General features: G+C 43.8%; 1 protein-coding gene across 5 annotated transcripts in view; it reads right to left on the minus strand.

Annotated features, from left to right (window-relative positions):
• Positions 1-16,855, minus strand: part of CRHR2 (corticotropin releasing hormone receptor 2) — a 248,542-nt gene that overhangs the window by 14,007 nt on the left and 217,680 nt on the right. For all 5 annotated transcript variants that reach the window (XM_075126031.1, XM_048837460.2, XM_048837461.2 and 2 more), the window contains 3 exons: positions 16,177-16,262; positions 11,121-11,256; positions 7,316-7,357 (listed from right to left, as the gene is read on the minus strand). In XM_075126031.1, the coding sequence (XP_074982132.1) occupies positions 7,316-7,357; positions 11,121-11,256; positions 16,177-16,262 (264 nt within the window). The remainder of the gene's footprint in view (positions 1-7,315; positions 7,358-11,120; positions 11,257-16,176; positions 16,263-16,855) is intronic.

A 16,855-nucleotide genomic window follows, 5' to 3' on the forward strand; every position in this document is an offset into this window, starting at 1 on the left:
GTGCTGTCATAGACTCCTTGTGAGATCTTGGGAAAGTCACTTAGATTCTTTGGCCCAGATCTTCCAAGGTACTTAGGTGCCTAAATCCCACTGAAATGCATATGTGTGCCTCTATACCTTGAGGGCAGGAGCTCTTCCCTATCTGCCGGGGCCTTGTGGGGATAAGTACATTAAAGATTGTGAGATGCTTGGGTACTACAGTAAAGGGGCCCAGATGAATACCTAAGATAATTAGCCATATTTGGCCCATTTCTTACTCTCAGATACATGGGGCCAGATCCCTATTAATGGGGCTATGCTAATTTACACCAGCGGGGGGATGTGACCCATGGACTCAATTCTCACTGTAGTCAATGAAACTACACCTGCCACAACTGACCCTACGGTTGTCGGTGCAATGGTAGTTCTGTTCTTGGGGCACTGTCCCACTCGAAAACATGAGGAAATGGAGAAGTAAAAATAGACTGCCTTCATCTAATTCTAGGCCCTATTGACAGATAGTAATTTAATAGCCTAGCTCTTCCATATGAAGGATCTATATACACTACTGCCTACCCTAAGGACTGACAAATCATGAGTCAACCCACCCCCTCTGCAAACCATGAGTTTTTAGAAAAATAATGAAGTTGGGGTTCTTTTTATAGGCCTTCTGCTCTCTGAGCCGTTAGGCTATGCTTTTTCACATTTTCAAGTTTTTCTCCACAACCACAAGGGCTGGAAACTTTTTTTTAAAAGAAAGATGCGATTCTTATGTATTCCCATGACTCCAGTAGCTGGGGCTTTAAGAAAAGCACCAAATATTGCATGAATTAGCAACACAGCATATGAAGCAGCTGCTGTAGTGCCCTGGCTGGTGTAGTGAACATTCCTCTATGGAGGAATACAGCAGCAGTATGATGGTGGCAGAAGATGACTTGAAAGGGACCAGGGAAAAAGTTATCCTCCTAGTGACATGGGATAGCTGCTGACCCCGCCTCCCTCCCCACATGAGCAGAGGGGGACAAAAGAGTGTTGCGAACGGGGTGGGGGAGGATGGAAAGGGAAAGCAGTGGCTGTGTGTCAAGCTCCCCCCCTCTTCCACACCTTCTGTGCAAACATCTGGGGGATGTGGCATGTCAGGAAGAAGGCGGAGTTAGGAAGCTTTCTCAAGAAGGAAGTGGTAATAAAGACAGGTCCTATTTGTGATGCTCTAAGTTACTGCCCAGGAGACACTAAACTCTAAGACGTAAGGACGTAGTTGCTTAACCCAACTGTAACTACAAGATTTTAGCCTGCCTGGCGAAGGCTGTTATCCAGGCCTTAGGCTAGAGATGATTTCCTGCCACTTGCCTTTGCTTTTGTAACTTACAACACAACTTGCTTTTCTTAAGAGGCTTTTGGATTCTGGCTGTTATTTGGGCAACCCTGGCGGGCTCTTCTTGGAAGCAAGGGAAATTCATTTCTGGCCTCTACTCAGAGGCAGAAGGGGGGCACAAGGTACTAGATCACTCAGTCCCAGGGAGCTCCTAAAAGTAGGGTGACCGCCTAGCCACTGTGAAAAAACAGGACAGGGGGTGGGGAGTAATAGGCACCTACATAAGAAAAAATCCCCAAAAACGGGACTGTCCCTATAAAAATGGGACATCTGGTCACCCTTCCTAAGAAACAACCTGTAATGAGCAAGGTGCACAGGAAAACCTCATTGCCTGAAGAAGTGGCCATATGGATCACCACAAGCTGCACTGTACTGGAGTCCATTTTATTTTCCATAAGGATTTACAGTTGGCCCACTTGTTTTTCTTATAGTTTGTGGTAGAGTAGTGACACAGTGTTAGGTACTGTACAGACACAGAGTAAGAGACAGTCCCTACCCCAAAAGGCTGATGGTTTAAATCGACAAGACAGACAGGGAGAGAGAAAGGAAGTATCCATTATTAGTATCCATAGTTCCCCAACATTATGCCGTTTAAGTTTAACATACATTAATATAGCAAAATGAACAGAAGGCTGAATTGAAATGTCATTTTAACTGGCTTTTTAAAATTAAATTTGAACAAAGAATGAGTCTGGAGAGAAGAGATGAGCAAAAATAAGCATCACTTAAACTTCCTTTTCTAGCAAACTTTTGCTAAACTACCCACAGGATTATCTGGGCAGAAGATTGCCACAAAGCATAGAAAGGCTCAGCTCTGAGAAACAAAGACCCCAATCTACCTTTGATGATGCTAGTGTGAATCTGCAGTAATTTTATTACAGTCAACAGCGTTACTCCAGATTGACTCCAGAGTAACGAAGGCAGAACTTGTCTCCAGATGAATAAGGCACTCGGAGATGCGCCTTTCTTTGAAAGCAGTGAGACCATCCTCCAAACAGGCACAAAAGGACCCTCATCTTAAAGTCTTTCTCAAAAAAAATCCCAAACACTCTCCGAATTTGGAAATGTTGCAGCTGATGTTTGAAAGGAGGGAGTGGAGAGACTGCGTTCTCTGAGCCTTTTCTCTATGATCTTTCCAGGTGTGTGTGTGGAATGAAGAAACAGCTAGAAGAGCTGTGAAAATTATCAGGAAAGCGTGCAGCAGGGAGAGAGATGGATAATACAAGTAATTGCATAAAGTCCTACTGGTGAGGAAGGAACATCTATCTGCAGGCACTCTGGAGATTACTACAGGAACAAAGCAATATCCAGTACTTGTAAAGCAGACAGGATTTAGGAGTGATTAAACTTGGGATGAAATGTTTTCAGGTGAAGAATCTACGATCCAACGCTCTAAACATGAAAGAGACCAACAGACACCACCATATCCACTTCAGCATCCAGCTTTGTATTCAAACACAGAACACATCTAGCCTGATAAATCTCTTTTCTGCTGGCAAGTTTCACAGATGACAGATTGTCAACACATCAGGGACTTCAATCATTTTCATCTCCAGTCCATATTGCTTGATAATTGCTACAGACAGTCAGTAGCTCATCAGCGCTCCGTGGGGACAGAGGAACAGATCAGAACACAGAATCGAAAGAGCTTTAAAGCAATGATTTTTCCATACTCCTGTCGTTGCTAAAAGCGGGCTTGGCCATCTAAGGGATGGATTGTTTGTTGGATACAATAAGGCTCCCAATACCACAGTATCTGGGCAAGAATGGGCACATACAACCTTCTGAGATGTGGTACTGTAAGTCCCATCTGTCACAGAAAGCAAAAACAGACCAGCCAAGTAGCTGGTAATCCAGCAGGGCACAAAGTGACATTTAAAAAGGCTGAGGTCTTGTTTGTATGGGGAAATTGACTGCATTAACTATTCTGGAATAGCTTTCGGCAGGGACACGACTCTGGGAAAAAAAAGTTGATTTTATTCTAGAATAATTACTCCACTTTGGAATGCACTAATTATTCTGGAATTAAGTGACTTTCATTCCAGAATAGAATGTCCACACGGGGAGCTATTCCAAAATAGCTATTGCAGAATAGTTGATTCCACAATAGGTTTCCTGGTCAATTCCCCTCTATAAACAAGCTTAGATACAGCAATTAAGAATGAGGTTCTAAAGCAGAGGTCACTGAAAAGAGAGGTGGGTGCAGCAGCATCACAAGATTAATGAAGGATGTAATTAATATCAATCAAATGAGCAACCGGTGAGGGGGTGTTTTTGGTCTCAGTAAACTGGTGTAACTCCACTAGTTTGAATGGAGTTCCTTTGAGCTACACTGGGGTAAATATGACACACGAAATATGTGGACGAGGTCAGAAGAATGCAAACACTATTTCTGTATTTCCATTTCTTATGTCATTATCTCTGTTCATGTGCACTGAGAAATATGACGTTTCTATAGTAGACACGTGAATAATGTCGATATCAAGGCGTGGCCAATACAACGAAGCAGTATGTGATATTATTTTCGGTCACTGTTTAGACATCATAAGCATATGTATATATACACAGCCAAAAAAAAAAAATGCATTACGGAGAGAATAGTCTAACACATGAAAAATTAGCATACTTTTGAATAGGTGACTATCTTTTGGCAATGATTAGGACAACCTGCTGTGGCATTGTGATTCAAACTGTCCCAACTGCGCTGCAGATTTTGAAAGCCTAAACCTATCAAAAAGCCTTACCAATAATGTTTTTCTAGATCTGGATTTAAATAATGGACAATACAAATTCAGAAAGCAGGTGTAATAGCTATCATTTAAAAGAAGCACTCTTAAGGAGATTTCAAAGATCTGAAACATGCATTATGCAGTCAAGGTGGCAAGATGGGACGCATGTTGAATTTCAAACACGACTGGAATGAAATCTATTGGATTGGATCATGGAACAATAGATTACGTGTCTGGTTTTACATTATATATTCTTCCATCCTTTCCCTTCCTTCATCCTCTTATCTATACTTACGATATATAGGGCTAAATTATGCTCTCAGAGGTATACACAAGGTTCCCCTTGATCCCAAATCAACAGCAGCCTTACTTATATCCTAGGGCACAATTCTAGTCATAGCAGGAGATGCTGTGGGATGTTATACAATTCTTACTGCTGCTACAGGATGAATGCAGTATCCATAAGTGTCAACAAGCACCGAACATGCTAGTGCTTGAGTATCCTGATAAAGGACCGTGGTTTCCCGAAAGGTGGGAAGATTGCAGGGATGCCTACCACAACGAAGTCTCCTCAGGTTAGGATTTGCCTGCCCTGTATTAAAACAGATACAGTATGAGCTTAACTGGCTCATAGAGGACATCTGCAGATCAATTTCGCTTGCCCAGTTTCAGAGTCACCAAGCGCCACTGAGCTCTACCCTTTCACATATTCCATGAGAAACAAGTTCATCTGTGATTCTTTTTATGAGCGCAAATTATTTCAGGGAGAGGCTGGAATAAACAATGTGCAAAGAGGTGCTTTTGTCTTCCTTGTCAACAGGGGAGTTCTTTGCCTAGCTTGTGATTGTACATATTCCCCAGCTAACTTAGAGACATGAATGTAAAATTGCATTCATTTGCCTTTCTAATACCAATCACCATATCTTTGGGCTCATCTCACCATTAAAAAAAACCCCTAAAATAAAGCTGAACCAATGGCTCAGAGCAGCAGCCACTTGGGTAAGGAAAACTGATTATCTACAAGAGGAGGTAAAAAAGGAAGAAATAGAAGAATCAAGGATGAGCTGACTTGCACAGAATTAAGTAATTTAATAGAATGGAAGAGACTCAGCACTCACAGGTGGATTGAAAGTGCTGGGTATCAAGTGGATTTGTGATCCTACCTGACTCACGGTGGGTCCTTTCAGCAACGAATGGATTACGCTCTGCCGCACATTGAATGGTATTTTTTCCCCATCTGGGACATTCTTTTAATAGATCAAGTGGAATTCACTTCAAGTTTATAGAAGCTTGAACTATTTTTCATTTTATTGGGTAATGCTAAGCACAAATGAATGGAGAATGCTTGCACCAAGAGGAATAAGGGGTGTGAGAAGATCTGTTGTATGGCATGCCTGCCAGTGAAGGGAAAGCATATCACACACTGGCTTGACAACTCAGGCCCTCCCACAGCCTAGGTGGCATGGCACAGCTGACACGCAGGCTTTCTGATAAGCCTTTCTCTTCACAAAGAGGCACTGCTGAACCCCTACTGCGAAATGCTGCAACTGATGTGGCATGCTTTAGTACTTCCACGCAATATAATCACAAAGAGGCTCTTGAGAACTAGTGGCAAATATTAACACTTATCGTCATTCTTGCTCGTATCTAGGCTGCTTGGAACCTTCTGTTTCAAATGAAAAGTTTGCATTTGTCATATAATAATACCTCGCCCTTATGTAGCACATTTCATGTTTCAATCTCAAAGCACTTTACAGGGTGGAAGTCAGTATCATTATATAACCTGGTCTATGTTACATCTCACAAAGAAACAGCTAGGAAGCCCACTGGGGATTAGGCAGTCAAAACCAAGGCACACAGGAGACATAAAAAGACACAGAAACCCAGATAGGGACCCTAGTATTGATGAACCATAGTTGGGAGAAACACAGACCTGAAAAGCACACCAGATCTGGCAATACACAGCTATCAAGACATACAGAGAAGAATATGGCAGCTCTTCTAGGGGCCAGGTCATCTTTGGTGTAAGCCCACTGAAATGAATGGAGTTACAGGAGGAGTGAATTTGGCTCAGGGTCTGGAAAAAGGTCTTGGAACCCCGCCATAGAGAAAATGCATCTTTGTCCATGCGATATTGCTCCCACCCCAAGAAAACTGAAATATCCCCAGAATAATCTGCTAAAACAAACTACAGCAAGGACTGCCTACCTGCTCCTGGTCAAGGCCATAGAATGGAAAGCTATTTGGATACGCAAGGCAATGGTAACATAGTGCACCAATCAATGAGAGTCTGGGGTGTTTAATGAAATCAGTGGGCCAGATTCCAGCCCATGTTCATTACTGCGGTGATGAGAACAGGCTACTGTGGCCCCCTGAGGAATCTACCCTGTGCAGTAGCAGCATAAAATTGTCATATATGGCCACAAAGTGATAGAAGGATATACTTTTATGCACAATGCATAATTAATCTGCGGAACTCATTGCCACAGGATGTCATTGAGGCTAAAAACTTAGCTGGATTCAATAAAGGATTACACATGAATAAGAATAATGAGATCATCCACCGTTAGAATAAGCAGGATAAGAAAAAAATGGAGAAGGGATATAAACCCTCATACTTCAGGAACTAAGTCAGCCACTAACTGATAGGAGTTAGTAAGAAACTTCCGGTATGGGCTGCTTATTCCAGAATTGTTCTTTATGGGTTGCCCCCTTGTTCCCCATGCTGCTTTCCTCCCTCATCTTTCTCTGAAGCATCTGGTACAGATCACTCAGAGACAGAATACTGGATAAGAAAGACCACTAGACCAGTTCAATAGGGCAATTCCTATGTGAAATGTGTTGTCATGTACTGTGGATTCTTAACCAATGCGTGGCACAAAAGATATTGAATCACAATTGAATAAACAAACAATCATCTATTGAACAAGCTCAGAAGTCATACACTGAATTAAATGCAATGAATTATTCAAGTGAAGAACAAAAATCATCATCTATAGGTACATCAGCATTGCATTAACGTGTCAACCCCTGTTTGTAAAGGCATTGTAAGCAAAGGGCAAACATGTAGCGAGTTGTAAAGGTCAGAAGCACATCAATGGAGATGTCTTCAAGAGTACCAAAGGTGATGTGAATGCAAGGCAGTGAAAATGCATTTCATTTCCCTAAAGTCAGACACTCAAGCCGCTTACACTTTATGATAATTGCACTACCAGCGTAGGATGCTACTTACCTCGCCATTCAAGAAGCAGTAAAATACTGACACAAAGAAACCCTGGAAAAAAATGAAGGGAATCATTATTAGATCATTATTTGAACAAAGCACGGTGACACATGTAGAAAAGTGGGTTTAGATGTGTCCTAGAGTTATACTGCCACAATGGCTGACAGAAACCTACCACCCATCTCTGTTTTCTGTTACTGCTCTTAGAGGAAGATGGCTGCAGTTCGTTACACTTCCTTGGGGTCTGTTTCTACAGCCACAGTCATGTCGAAGAGCACTTACCAGAGTGGCCCCATTCCTACTCAGTAGAGTATAGGACCCAATGAGGTAAAGATGTAGGGCTGGAGTCTGCCACCCTCAGGGTATGTCTCTACTGCAAATAAAGATGTGATTCTACCAGGGGTGGGCACATCGGTGCAAACTAACAACTCGACATCACACACGGCTGGGCAACAGAATTCGGTTTCCATGCAGCCATGGTAAGGAAAAGGGTACGCGGGGTTGGCTTCTTACGCATAACATGTGGGAATGGTTTCAAACTGCAGTGCCATCCTTTCCCATAGTAAGCAATGGGTTGGGTTTCACATTTAAAAGGAGGGGCTGCGGTTTTCGGATGCAACACAGATCTCTCCCCACCCCACCGCGTGGCTATTCTCTGGGATGATCCCTTTTAGCCAAGCGCAAACAGCCCAGCATGAATGGGGTACAGAGAAGGGCTACTAGGATGATCTGAGGAATGGAAATCCTGTCTTATGAAAGGAGACTCAAGGAGCTTGGCTTGTTTAGCCTAACCAAAAGAAGGCTGAGGGGAGATATGATTGCTCTCTATAAATATATCAGAGGGATAAATACCAGGGAGGGAGAGGAATTATTTAAGCTCAATACCAATGTGGACACAAGAACAAATGGATATAAACTGGCCATCAGGAAGTTTAGACTTGAAATTAGACGAAGGTTTCTAACCATCAGAGGAGTCAGAGGAACAGCCGTGTTAGTCTGTATTCGCAAAAAGAAAAGGAGTACTTGTGGCACCTTAGAGACTAACCAATTTATTTGAGCACGAAAGCTCATGCTCAAATAAATTGGTTAGTCTCTAAGGTGCCACAAGTACTCCTTTTCTTTTTTCATCAGAGGAGTGAAGTTCTGGAACAGCCTTCCAAGGGAAGCAGTGGGGGCAAAAGCCCTGTCTGGCTTCAAGATTAAACTTGATAAGTTTATGGAGGAGATGGTATGATGGGATAACATGATTTTGGCAATTAATTGATTTTTAACTATTCATGATAAATAGGCCCAATGGCCTGTGATGGGATGTTAGATGGGGTGGGATACGAGTTACTACAGAGAATTCTTTCCAGGGTATCTGGCTGGTGAATCTTGTCCACATGCTCAGAGTTCAGCTGATCGCCATATTTGGGGTCGGGAAGGAATTTTCCTCTAGGGCAGACTGGAAGAGGCCCTGGGGGGTTTTCGCCTTCCTCTTAAGCATGGGTCACTTGCTGGAGGATTCTCTGCACCTTGAAGTATTTAAACCATGATTTGAGGACTTCAATAGCTCAGACATAGGTGGGAGGTTTATTGCAGGAGTGGGTGGGTGAGATTCTGTGGCCTGCATTGTGCAGGAGGTCAGACTAGATGATTGTAATGGTCCCTTCTGACCTTAATGTCTATGAGTACGTACCCATGCTCACAGGTGGGCTTGTACTGGGGCAGCTAGCCTGTCCTGCAGCCCATGGCACCATGTTTTCACTACTGTTATTGTCTGTGCTCGCTAGATTAGGGCTATGCCCACCTGTGCTGCAATCACACCTTCATTTGCTATGCAGACATACCCATGTTTGTGTTCAGTGGTGCTTTACTCTGCAAGTAGACCCACTGATTCTGGTGGGATTATGCTGGGAATGATGTACTACTCCATTAAGTCAGGGTGGTAAAATATCACCCTGAATAAATAAGAATGCATTAAAGATAGCTGATCTAGATACACAGGGTGAATTCCTTGCCCAGCTGAAGTCAATGGCAAATCTTCCACTGACTTCAATGGGCCCAGGATTTCACCCAAAGTTATGTAATCATTGACATTACAAATGGAAAACGCCTATTAGATCACCCGCAATCGCAGCATGAAGTCCACTGATGCAGGACAGAGCAGATAATATACACTTTCTAAAGGAGTATTTGAAATCCCTTTTACTGTCTCAGCTACTATTGTTATTTATTGGTACTGCGGTAGCACCTAGGAGCCTCAGCCATGGACCAAGGTCAGGCTTGACAAAGCCCTGGCTGGGATGATTTAATTGGGGATTGGTCCTGCTTTGAGCAGGGGGTTGGACTAGATGACCTCCTGAGGTCCCTTCCAACCCTGATATTCTATGATTCTATGACCAGGACCCCACCGCATGGGCCCTATACAAACACAGAACAAAGGGGTTGGTTACAGTCCCAACGAACCTATGACAGTTGCTCTCTTTCCATGAGAGCATCATGTTACTAAGAGTCCCATTCTGACCACAAAGGGAATGCGATGCCCAACTGGAGGGCAACAGCTTACTCCTGTTGAAACCATTGACTTCAGGGTGCGCAGAATCAGATCCTTGCTCTACAAAGTGATAGAGAGAAATATACTATCTATTGCAACAACTGAGTTTTACTTTCAGCAATGGGGTGTACTACCTCATATCATAACACAGATCTACTTCCCAGCTGTTCTCTCTTTCACATACCCCACTGCAGCGTTATCATCATAAACCAACCATTTCTTCTGCAGGCAACGAGCATGACCAGGTAAAATACGCAATTTATTTTACACAGTGAAAAATGCAGTAAGTCTTATTGCTTAGGAACAAAATCTCTCCTTCAATAGTTTAAAAGGGCTGTTTTTCTTCTTTGCTTTTGTGCTTCTTTTACTGGAGTGACACTTTGGGCTTCAAATACAAATATGAAATCATTATCCATATCCGAAAGCTTTTAGAACCCACAGTCATAGACCCTGCCTTTCAGCCGTAGTTCCCAATCACTGCTACGCATATTGGCACTGGTGTTCTTGGCTGCATCCCTGCTGTAGGGACTGATCCCATGGAAATCCGTGGCAATACTGAACTTAGGCCCCTATTCAGGAAGGTGACTAACGACATGTCTAAACTTTAAGCACGTGCACAGCTCCAGTGAAGGGCTTCAAATGAGGCATGCGCTGAAGTGCCTTCCTGAATCGAGGGTTCAATGATGAGTCCGCGTGCTGGACCCGGAGTGCTGTTACTACTTCTGCTCATTGCCCATTCAAACCTGATCCTGTTCCAATCACAGCCCTGGCAAAACTCCCACAGACTTCAGTGACATGAAAACACAGTCTTCAGGGGTGCATGCTCCAATCAGCAATAAAGTTTGGGACAGACCAAATTCCACTGCAGATAAGAGCATGTGCCATTGCACAAGAGGTGGGACAGGACTCCGGTTGGTACAACCAAGCTCTTGATCAAGTGAACTCATGCTTACTTAACAGGGGGTCTCTGCCACATGCAACATACTATATACAACCATGCATCATTAAAACAAACAAGCATTAAAAGAAAATGACGAATTATATGTATTGCAATGGCACCTAGTAGCCCCAGGCATGGAGCAAGACCTCATTGCACTAGGCGCTGTATAAACACAAAAGCAAAAGACAGCTCCTGCAGCAATGAATTTACCTTCTAAGCCAACTTGTTTAAAGAGTTACTTCTACTAAGGGGTTCTCATTGCCCCAAGCCTCACAGCCAAGAGCACTGGGAATCCCTTTAGCAGTGCCCAATACTTGCAATTAAGCGTGCTCTCTTACCTGAAAAGACTGCAAGAAGGAATTGAAGTAGATGAAGACTATCTGGGAAATGTCGTCTTCGCCGGGGTTCACAAAGAAAAGCATGTAGGTAATACCCAGAAGAGGCAGAAGGACTAACGTAGCCTTGACTGCCTTCCTGTAGGGTGCAAGCAGAGAGGCAAAGTTATTAGGAGAGGAAAACCAGGCTGAGTTATGTAACCCTCAGAGAACCACTCACCCGCAGGGAATTACAATGAAGAACTGGAGAGAGGAGGCCTGAGACCAGCATAAACCATGCATGACTCCACAGTGCTTACTGGAGTCACATTGGTGCTAAACTGGTGTGAGATCAGTATCATCGTTCTATCTTTTCCCAACAGATACTCCTAGACAACTCCCCCTCCTAGAAGTTATTCCCATCTTCTCCAACCCTCACCATGAAGCCCCTCCCCGAATCATTAGCACTCCCTTAACATCCCAGATTCCCCTCCACAAGCCAGTTCCCCCGCCTCTACTCTGCCACCAGGCCACCTCTGTTTTTTTCCTCCTCACCAGTTCCTGACTTAGACATGCACACTAGGCTGCTCTCCCATACTGGTTTCCCATCAGGGAGAGAAATGGTGAAGATCGATGAGGCATTTTGGCAGCTGGGAGTGATTTGTATTGGGATTCTCTCCACACCTGCTCTTCCTAGTGGTGGTGGGAAACCCGCATTGATACAGGTGCTTCTATTTACCTTCTCAGCGCTGGAAAATGAATTGAAAGGCCCGACGGACAAGTACATGCTACTCTATGTGTTTCATGTTTACTACTACATTTACTAGGCAGGTGTTGCAAGTTCAATGGGATCCAACATTGCTAGCAATTAAAGATGGGCCTGGATTGACATCTGGATTGAAACTACTTAGAAGTTCAGAGGAATTGCTGGGAGGAATGGTTTGGATCCAGTCCCATATTTTTAGCGATGTGTATTTTTAGGAGAGATTCCTAAACAGAGTCTAAGAACTGACTGGAATATACCACTGTGATATTTAAGGAAGCTGGCAGTAAACTGTGAAATGATTTGTGGTGGCGAGATTTTGTGATATGATCAAATTACAGTCTATTCCAGCAACTTTGCACTGTAATTAGTGTCATTTCCAGTCTGCTAGTTAATTAAGCAACAAGAAATTACTGATTTATAATTATAACATTAAGGGAGATGAAGAAGCATACATTTAACAGCCAGATTGGATTTGCACTGCTGATATGTGACTGGCATCTCTTCCTGTCAGACTTCAGGAGTAAGATGCTGTATTTAAACAACTGTACTGGTGACTAGTGCTGGCTATGCCTTGAAACAAGCCTTTTGATTCATTCTGGGACTGCTAAACCACTCAAATAAAATGCGAGTTTCATTCAGTTGTTTGGGAGGTGCTGCTGAAAAGATGAAAATAACTGGCAGTCCTCACTTCATGTGATTGGCCGCATGCCCTGGGTTTGGGAAGTGTGCCCCGTAGACCGCTGGACAGGTACAGCTGGATACAGGCAGCACGATGGAACATAAACGGGAGAATGGCACCTGGTATGCCCGGGCACAACTTCAGCGATGTTAACAGAGCTGCCCCTGGCTGCACACTATCTTGCATAGCTCCTGTCAGCTTGGTATGCGAGTACCACACAGTCATTAATGTATGTATCCTCACAGCACCCCTATGTGATAGGGAGCTGGTGTTTCCCACCCCTAACAGCGGGGGGGGACAGAGGCATGGAGAGATTAAGTGACTTGCCCACTTGCCCGGCACAGCCAGGAAGCCCCAGTCCAGCGCCTTCATCACAAGACCATTTTTCCTCTCACCTCCTCTAAGCCAGGGCAGGATTTGTCCCCCATATCCCTAACATTTGTGAAATAAGGATTAAAATAATCCTTCTACTCTTTGATTTCAGGAACATTTGGGCTAAACTGGGGAAAGCTAGATAACAATGGATTAAAAATATGGGTTAACGTCTAATCTTGCCCTGGGATTCCAATTGATATGAACAGATGATGGATTATTGTCTGCCAGGAGACAGGTAAAATCCTTCTATTTGCTGTTGTGAATTAAACTGGCATTTAACCAGCATGGGATTCCTATGTGTCTTTCAGGTCCTCATAAATTAACTAAAGATAAACAGAAGGCAAAAGGATAATAATGTAAGAGGAGGACAGGCAGATGGCACGCTCCTTCACCGCAAGGAAATGCTTGTCATTATGTACAAGAAAAAAGAATGAGAAGAAAATAAAGAATAACCCACGGCCATTTCTCAGTGAAAAGGAAGGGAAATAATAGAAATCCCTGCATGTAACAGGGTGCTGAGCCCCTACTCTGATCTGGCATGCAAGGAGTTAACTGTCTATTCCAATTACTGGCAGTGTGGTGTGAGCAGAGGTCAGCAGGGGGCAGGGGGAATGGGAAAGAACAACTGCCACGGCACCAGGTTATGAAATACCATGTGGCTTTTCTGTCTGCTGTTGCTGCTGCTAACCGACGTGACTCAAACTCCTGGCCACAAACACTTGGGAGAGGCGCTCTGTGAAAGGCTTTTGATCATGCTGGCCATCCCTGCCAGCTAACACTGCATTCTGAACCCAGCGCCGCTCTGCAGTGACACACTGGTCAGCTGGAAACATTCATTACCTCCATCGCTTTCTCTCTCTAGACACTCTCTGACCCACTTTCTCTGTCGCACTAGCAAGAAGCCTGAGCACAGCTAACACCCTTTCTGGTTTAGCGAGTGATTTCCTTCCAGTACAGGCAGCTCACGTGCCCATCCAGTATCCTCCCACTTGTGCTCCTGCCTGTTTGTTGTATTCACCAGTTGCTTATCATCTTATACTTTGATTGTAAGTACTTCAGGACAGGGGCTGTCTCTTTGGTGTATGTTTGTACAGCATCTAGCACAATACAGCTACCACCCATACCAATAAACAACACGAATATGGTGTATTCTCAAGTTTAAGCGACTATTGGGGCAATACTATTAGATATTACTTGTACTGCAGTAGCATATAGGAGCTCCAGTCATGGAGCAGGACCCCCCTGGGTGCTGTACAAACACAGAAGAAACGGCCCCTGAAGTTCCAAGTGTAAGAAAAGAGACAACAGGTGTATAATAATAATAATAGTGCCTATCTCTTACACAGTGCTTGTCACCAGGAAATCTCAACCTGCTTTACAAGGCAGTATCATTCTCTCTATTTTACAGATGGGGAAACTGAGGCACAAAACGGCAAGGTGACTTGTCCAAGGTCACCCAGCAGGCCAGGCATAGCACCCAGGTCTCTTGAATCTCAGTCCAGTTCTTTCTCTACATACAGACAGGGAGCACAAGGAAACAATGCTGGTCAGCATGCTAGGCAGTGGTCTCAACTCGCAGCTGCCTAACCATTTAAAAAGGGCAGTTTCTTTTATGACATTACTACTGTTAAGTTTAAAAGATTAGCTGAAACATGAGGGACCCCCAATGCACTGCATGAGGCTTGCATGAAATTTTTATTCAGCGTGTGCAGAAGCAGCTTTGCCGCTTCATGAAAACAGTTTGTGACAAAAACCTGATCATCACTACCTGTGCAGGGAAAAAGCCAGCTCCTCTTATTCAAGCTGTCTGGGAATGTTTTCACATGCCCCACCATTCACCCCAGGGAGAGCAAGGAACTGAGATCTCAGTCTTTTCCCCCTGTTGGTTTTGGAACCATTGCATGAGGCTTGAGCAGGGAGAACGGAATTTTTTTCTACCATGGGCTTCATTTCTCAGTGACTGTGCAGAGGGGAATCGAAGCAAGAGCATCAGGCCAGTGCATTAACCTCACAGCTTACCCTGAAACCATGTTTCAAGGACCAAAGCAAAAGGCAAGCAGTGGGCCAGACAACAAAGCCACGTTGCTCAGGCAAAACTTCCTTTCAAAACACAAGCAGGCCAGTTTACAGACTTCAGGGTTCAGCGCTCAGCTTGGGAGCCTGAGATTTCACACAGTAGTGACAGATGATTTGGGGAGTCCCAGTTGTGCCTGCCATAAAACCCCTGCAGAGCTTGAGGGACCTGCATAACCATACAAGATCTCACTCTGCACTCTAAAGGCCCAGTCTTGCAAGGTGTTCAAGTCAGCATTCCCTGCAAGGTGCTTACGGCCTCTGCATTGCTCCTTGTATTTGGATGTACAGTAATCTGTGGGCATGAACAGAAACATTTCTGGGTCAACCAGCGTGATCCGTGGGCTCAAGAATATGACCCAATCCTGTACTCAAATGCCTACTGCCTTCGCTGGGAGTTTACGAACGCAGAAAAGGGATCCGAATTTGTCCCTCCACGTCAGCTATTTATTTGGCAGTCGAAGTATTATTACATGCACCCACAAAATTGCATGCATGAGCGGGGAGGCAATTTGTTACAGGTTGTGCATTTCTACACTCATCAGTCAACTAAGATCCATTAATATTCTAGCCATCAGTGCAGTGGATTACAGAAACAGGTCACTTGTACAGCTATTGTAATATATTTTGAAACAGGGAGTTAAATGCTCTCCTCCCACGAACCAATCATATTTTACTGGAGAGGAAAAAGTGGCCTTCTTGATGGATCACATTTTACACCAGACTGACCTCGCTAGTGACATTGGGCCAAATTCTGAAACAGGTACCTTTGCATATGTACAGTAGAGGCACATGAGCACCCTGAAGCATGTAGACAGGTTAGGAGATTCAACAGTGCATATCAATCTGCACATAAATCCCAACTGTGTGTGTCTGATTTCATCCATGTACATAAATGGAATGGGTGCAAGAATGTATGCAAATTTCTGTAGATGCATTTTGAAAAAATAACCTGCCCCATGAACAATGATATTGTGCCCTAGCAGGGCATGCCTAAAGTATAAGGAGATACAGTTACCAAGCCTAGGTGTACAATCCTAAAATACAAAGGCAGAACAACGTCAGGGCAAGCGGTGGAGTATGCAGTGTTTTAGGTGTCTAATTAATAAAACCCCGCAGTGTACATACTGCACAGAGGAGGTCAGAACATTTCTTGTAACAATTGTGAAAAGCCCTGGCCAACTTACCTGTATTGTATTGTTTCTGAAGTGGTTGAAGCTCTCAGTTTTGTCATTAAAATCCTAACGATGTTAAATAGAAATACAAAATTTATCTGGAAAAGGGAAAGAAAAGATCAATGAGCTAAAACTGGAGTTAAAAGATGAGATATACAGAGAAGAAACATCAATAGTCATATATACAGTGAGCCTGATCCCACTGACTTCAATTGGGCCAGGATTTCCCCCATAATATCAGTGCGCATGGAGTCTAGTCACTTTTGAACAGCAGAAGCAGGTGCCATCTGAAAAGAAGTTTGTGAAACAGACTGTGAGGCCATGAGTTCTTCCTGAGGCCGTGCTGGCCAACTCTCCCACCCCACCCCCAACAAATAGAACCATTCCAGCCAGATGGGATGCCAGAAACTAGTCAGAAATCTGGATGGAGGCTACAGAGCTATTTTCTAAGCCTGTAAACTCCTCCTTCCCTTCACAAACCTGCTTCCTGCTGGAGTATCATGTCTGAGCTTGATGCGGATTTGGAAACACCGAGAAATCAGGCCTGATATACATTTTTATGCACGTTAAGGAACTGGAAGCACTGCAGTATTTGGACTCAGAGTAAGAGACCAAGGACAATGCTGCAGTGACCTCATACAGGAAGTACCTGAAAAGTAAAATATTAAACAACAAATCTTCCCAAAATATC

This window comes from Caretta caretta, chromosome 2 (assembly GCF_965140235.1).
Source record: "Caretta caretta isolate rCarCar2 chromosome 2, rCarCar1.hap1, whole genome shotgun sequence".
NCBI lineage: Eukaryota > Metazoa > Chordata > Testudines > Cheloniidae > Caretta > Caretta caretta.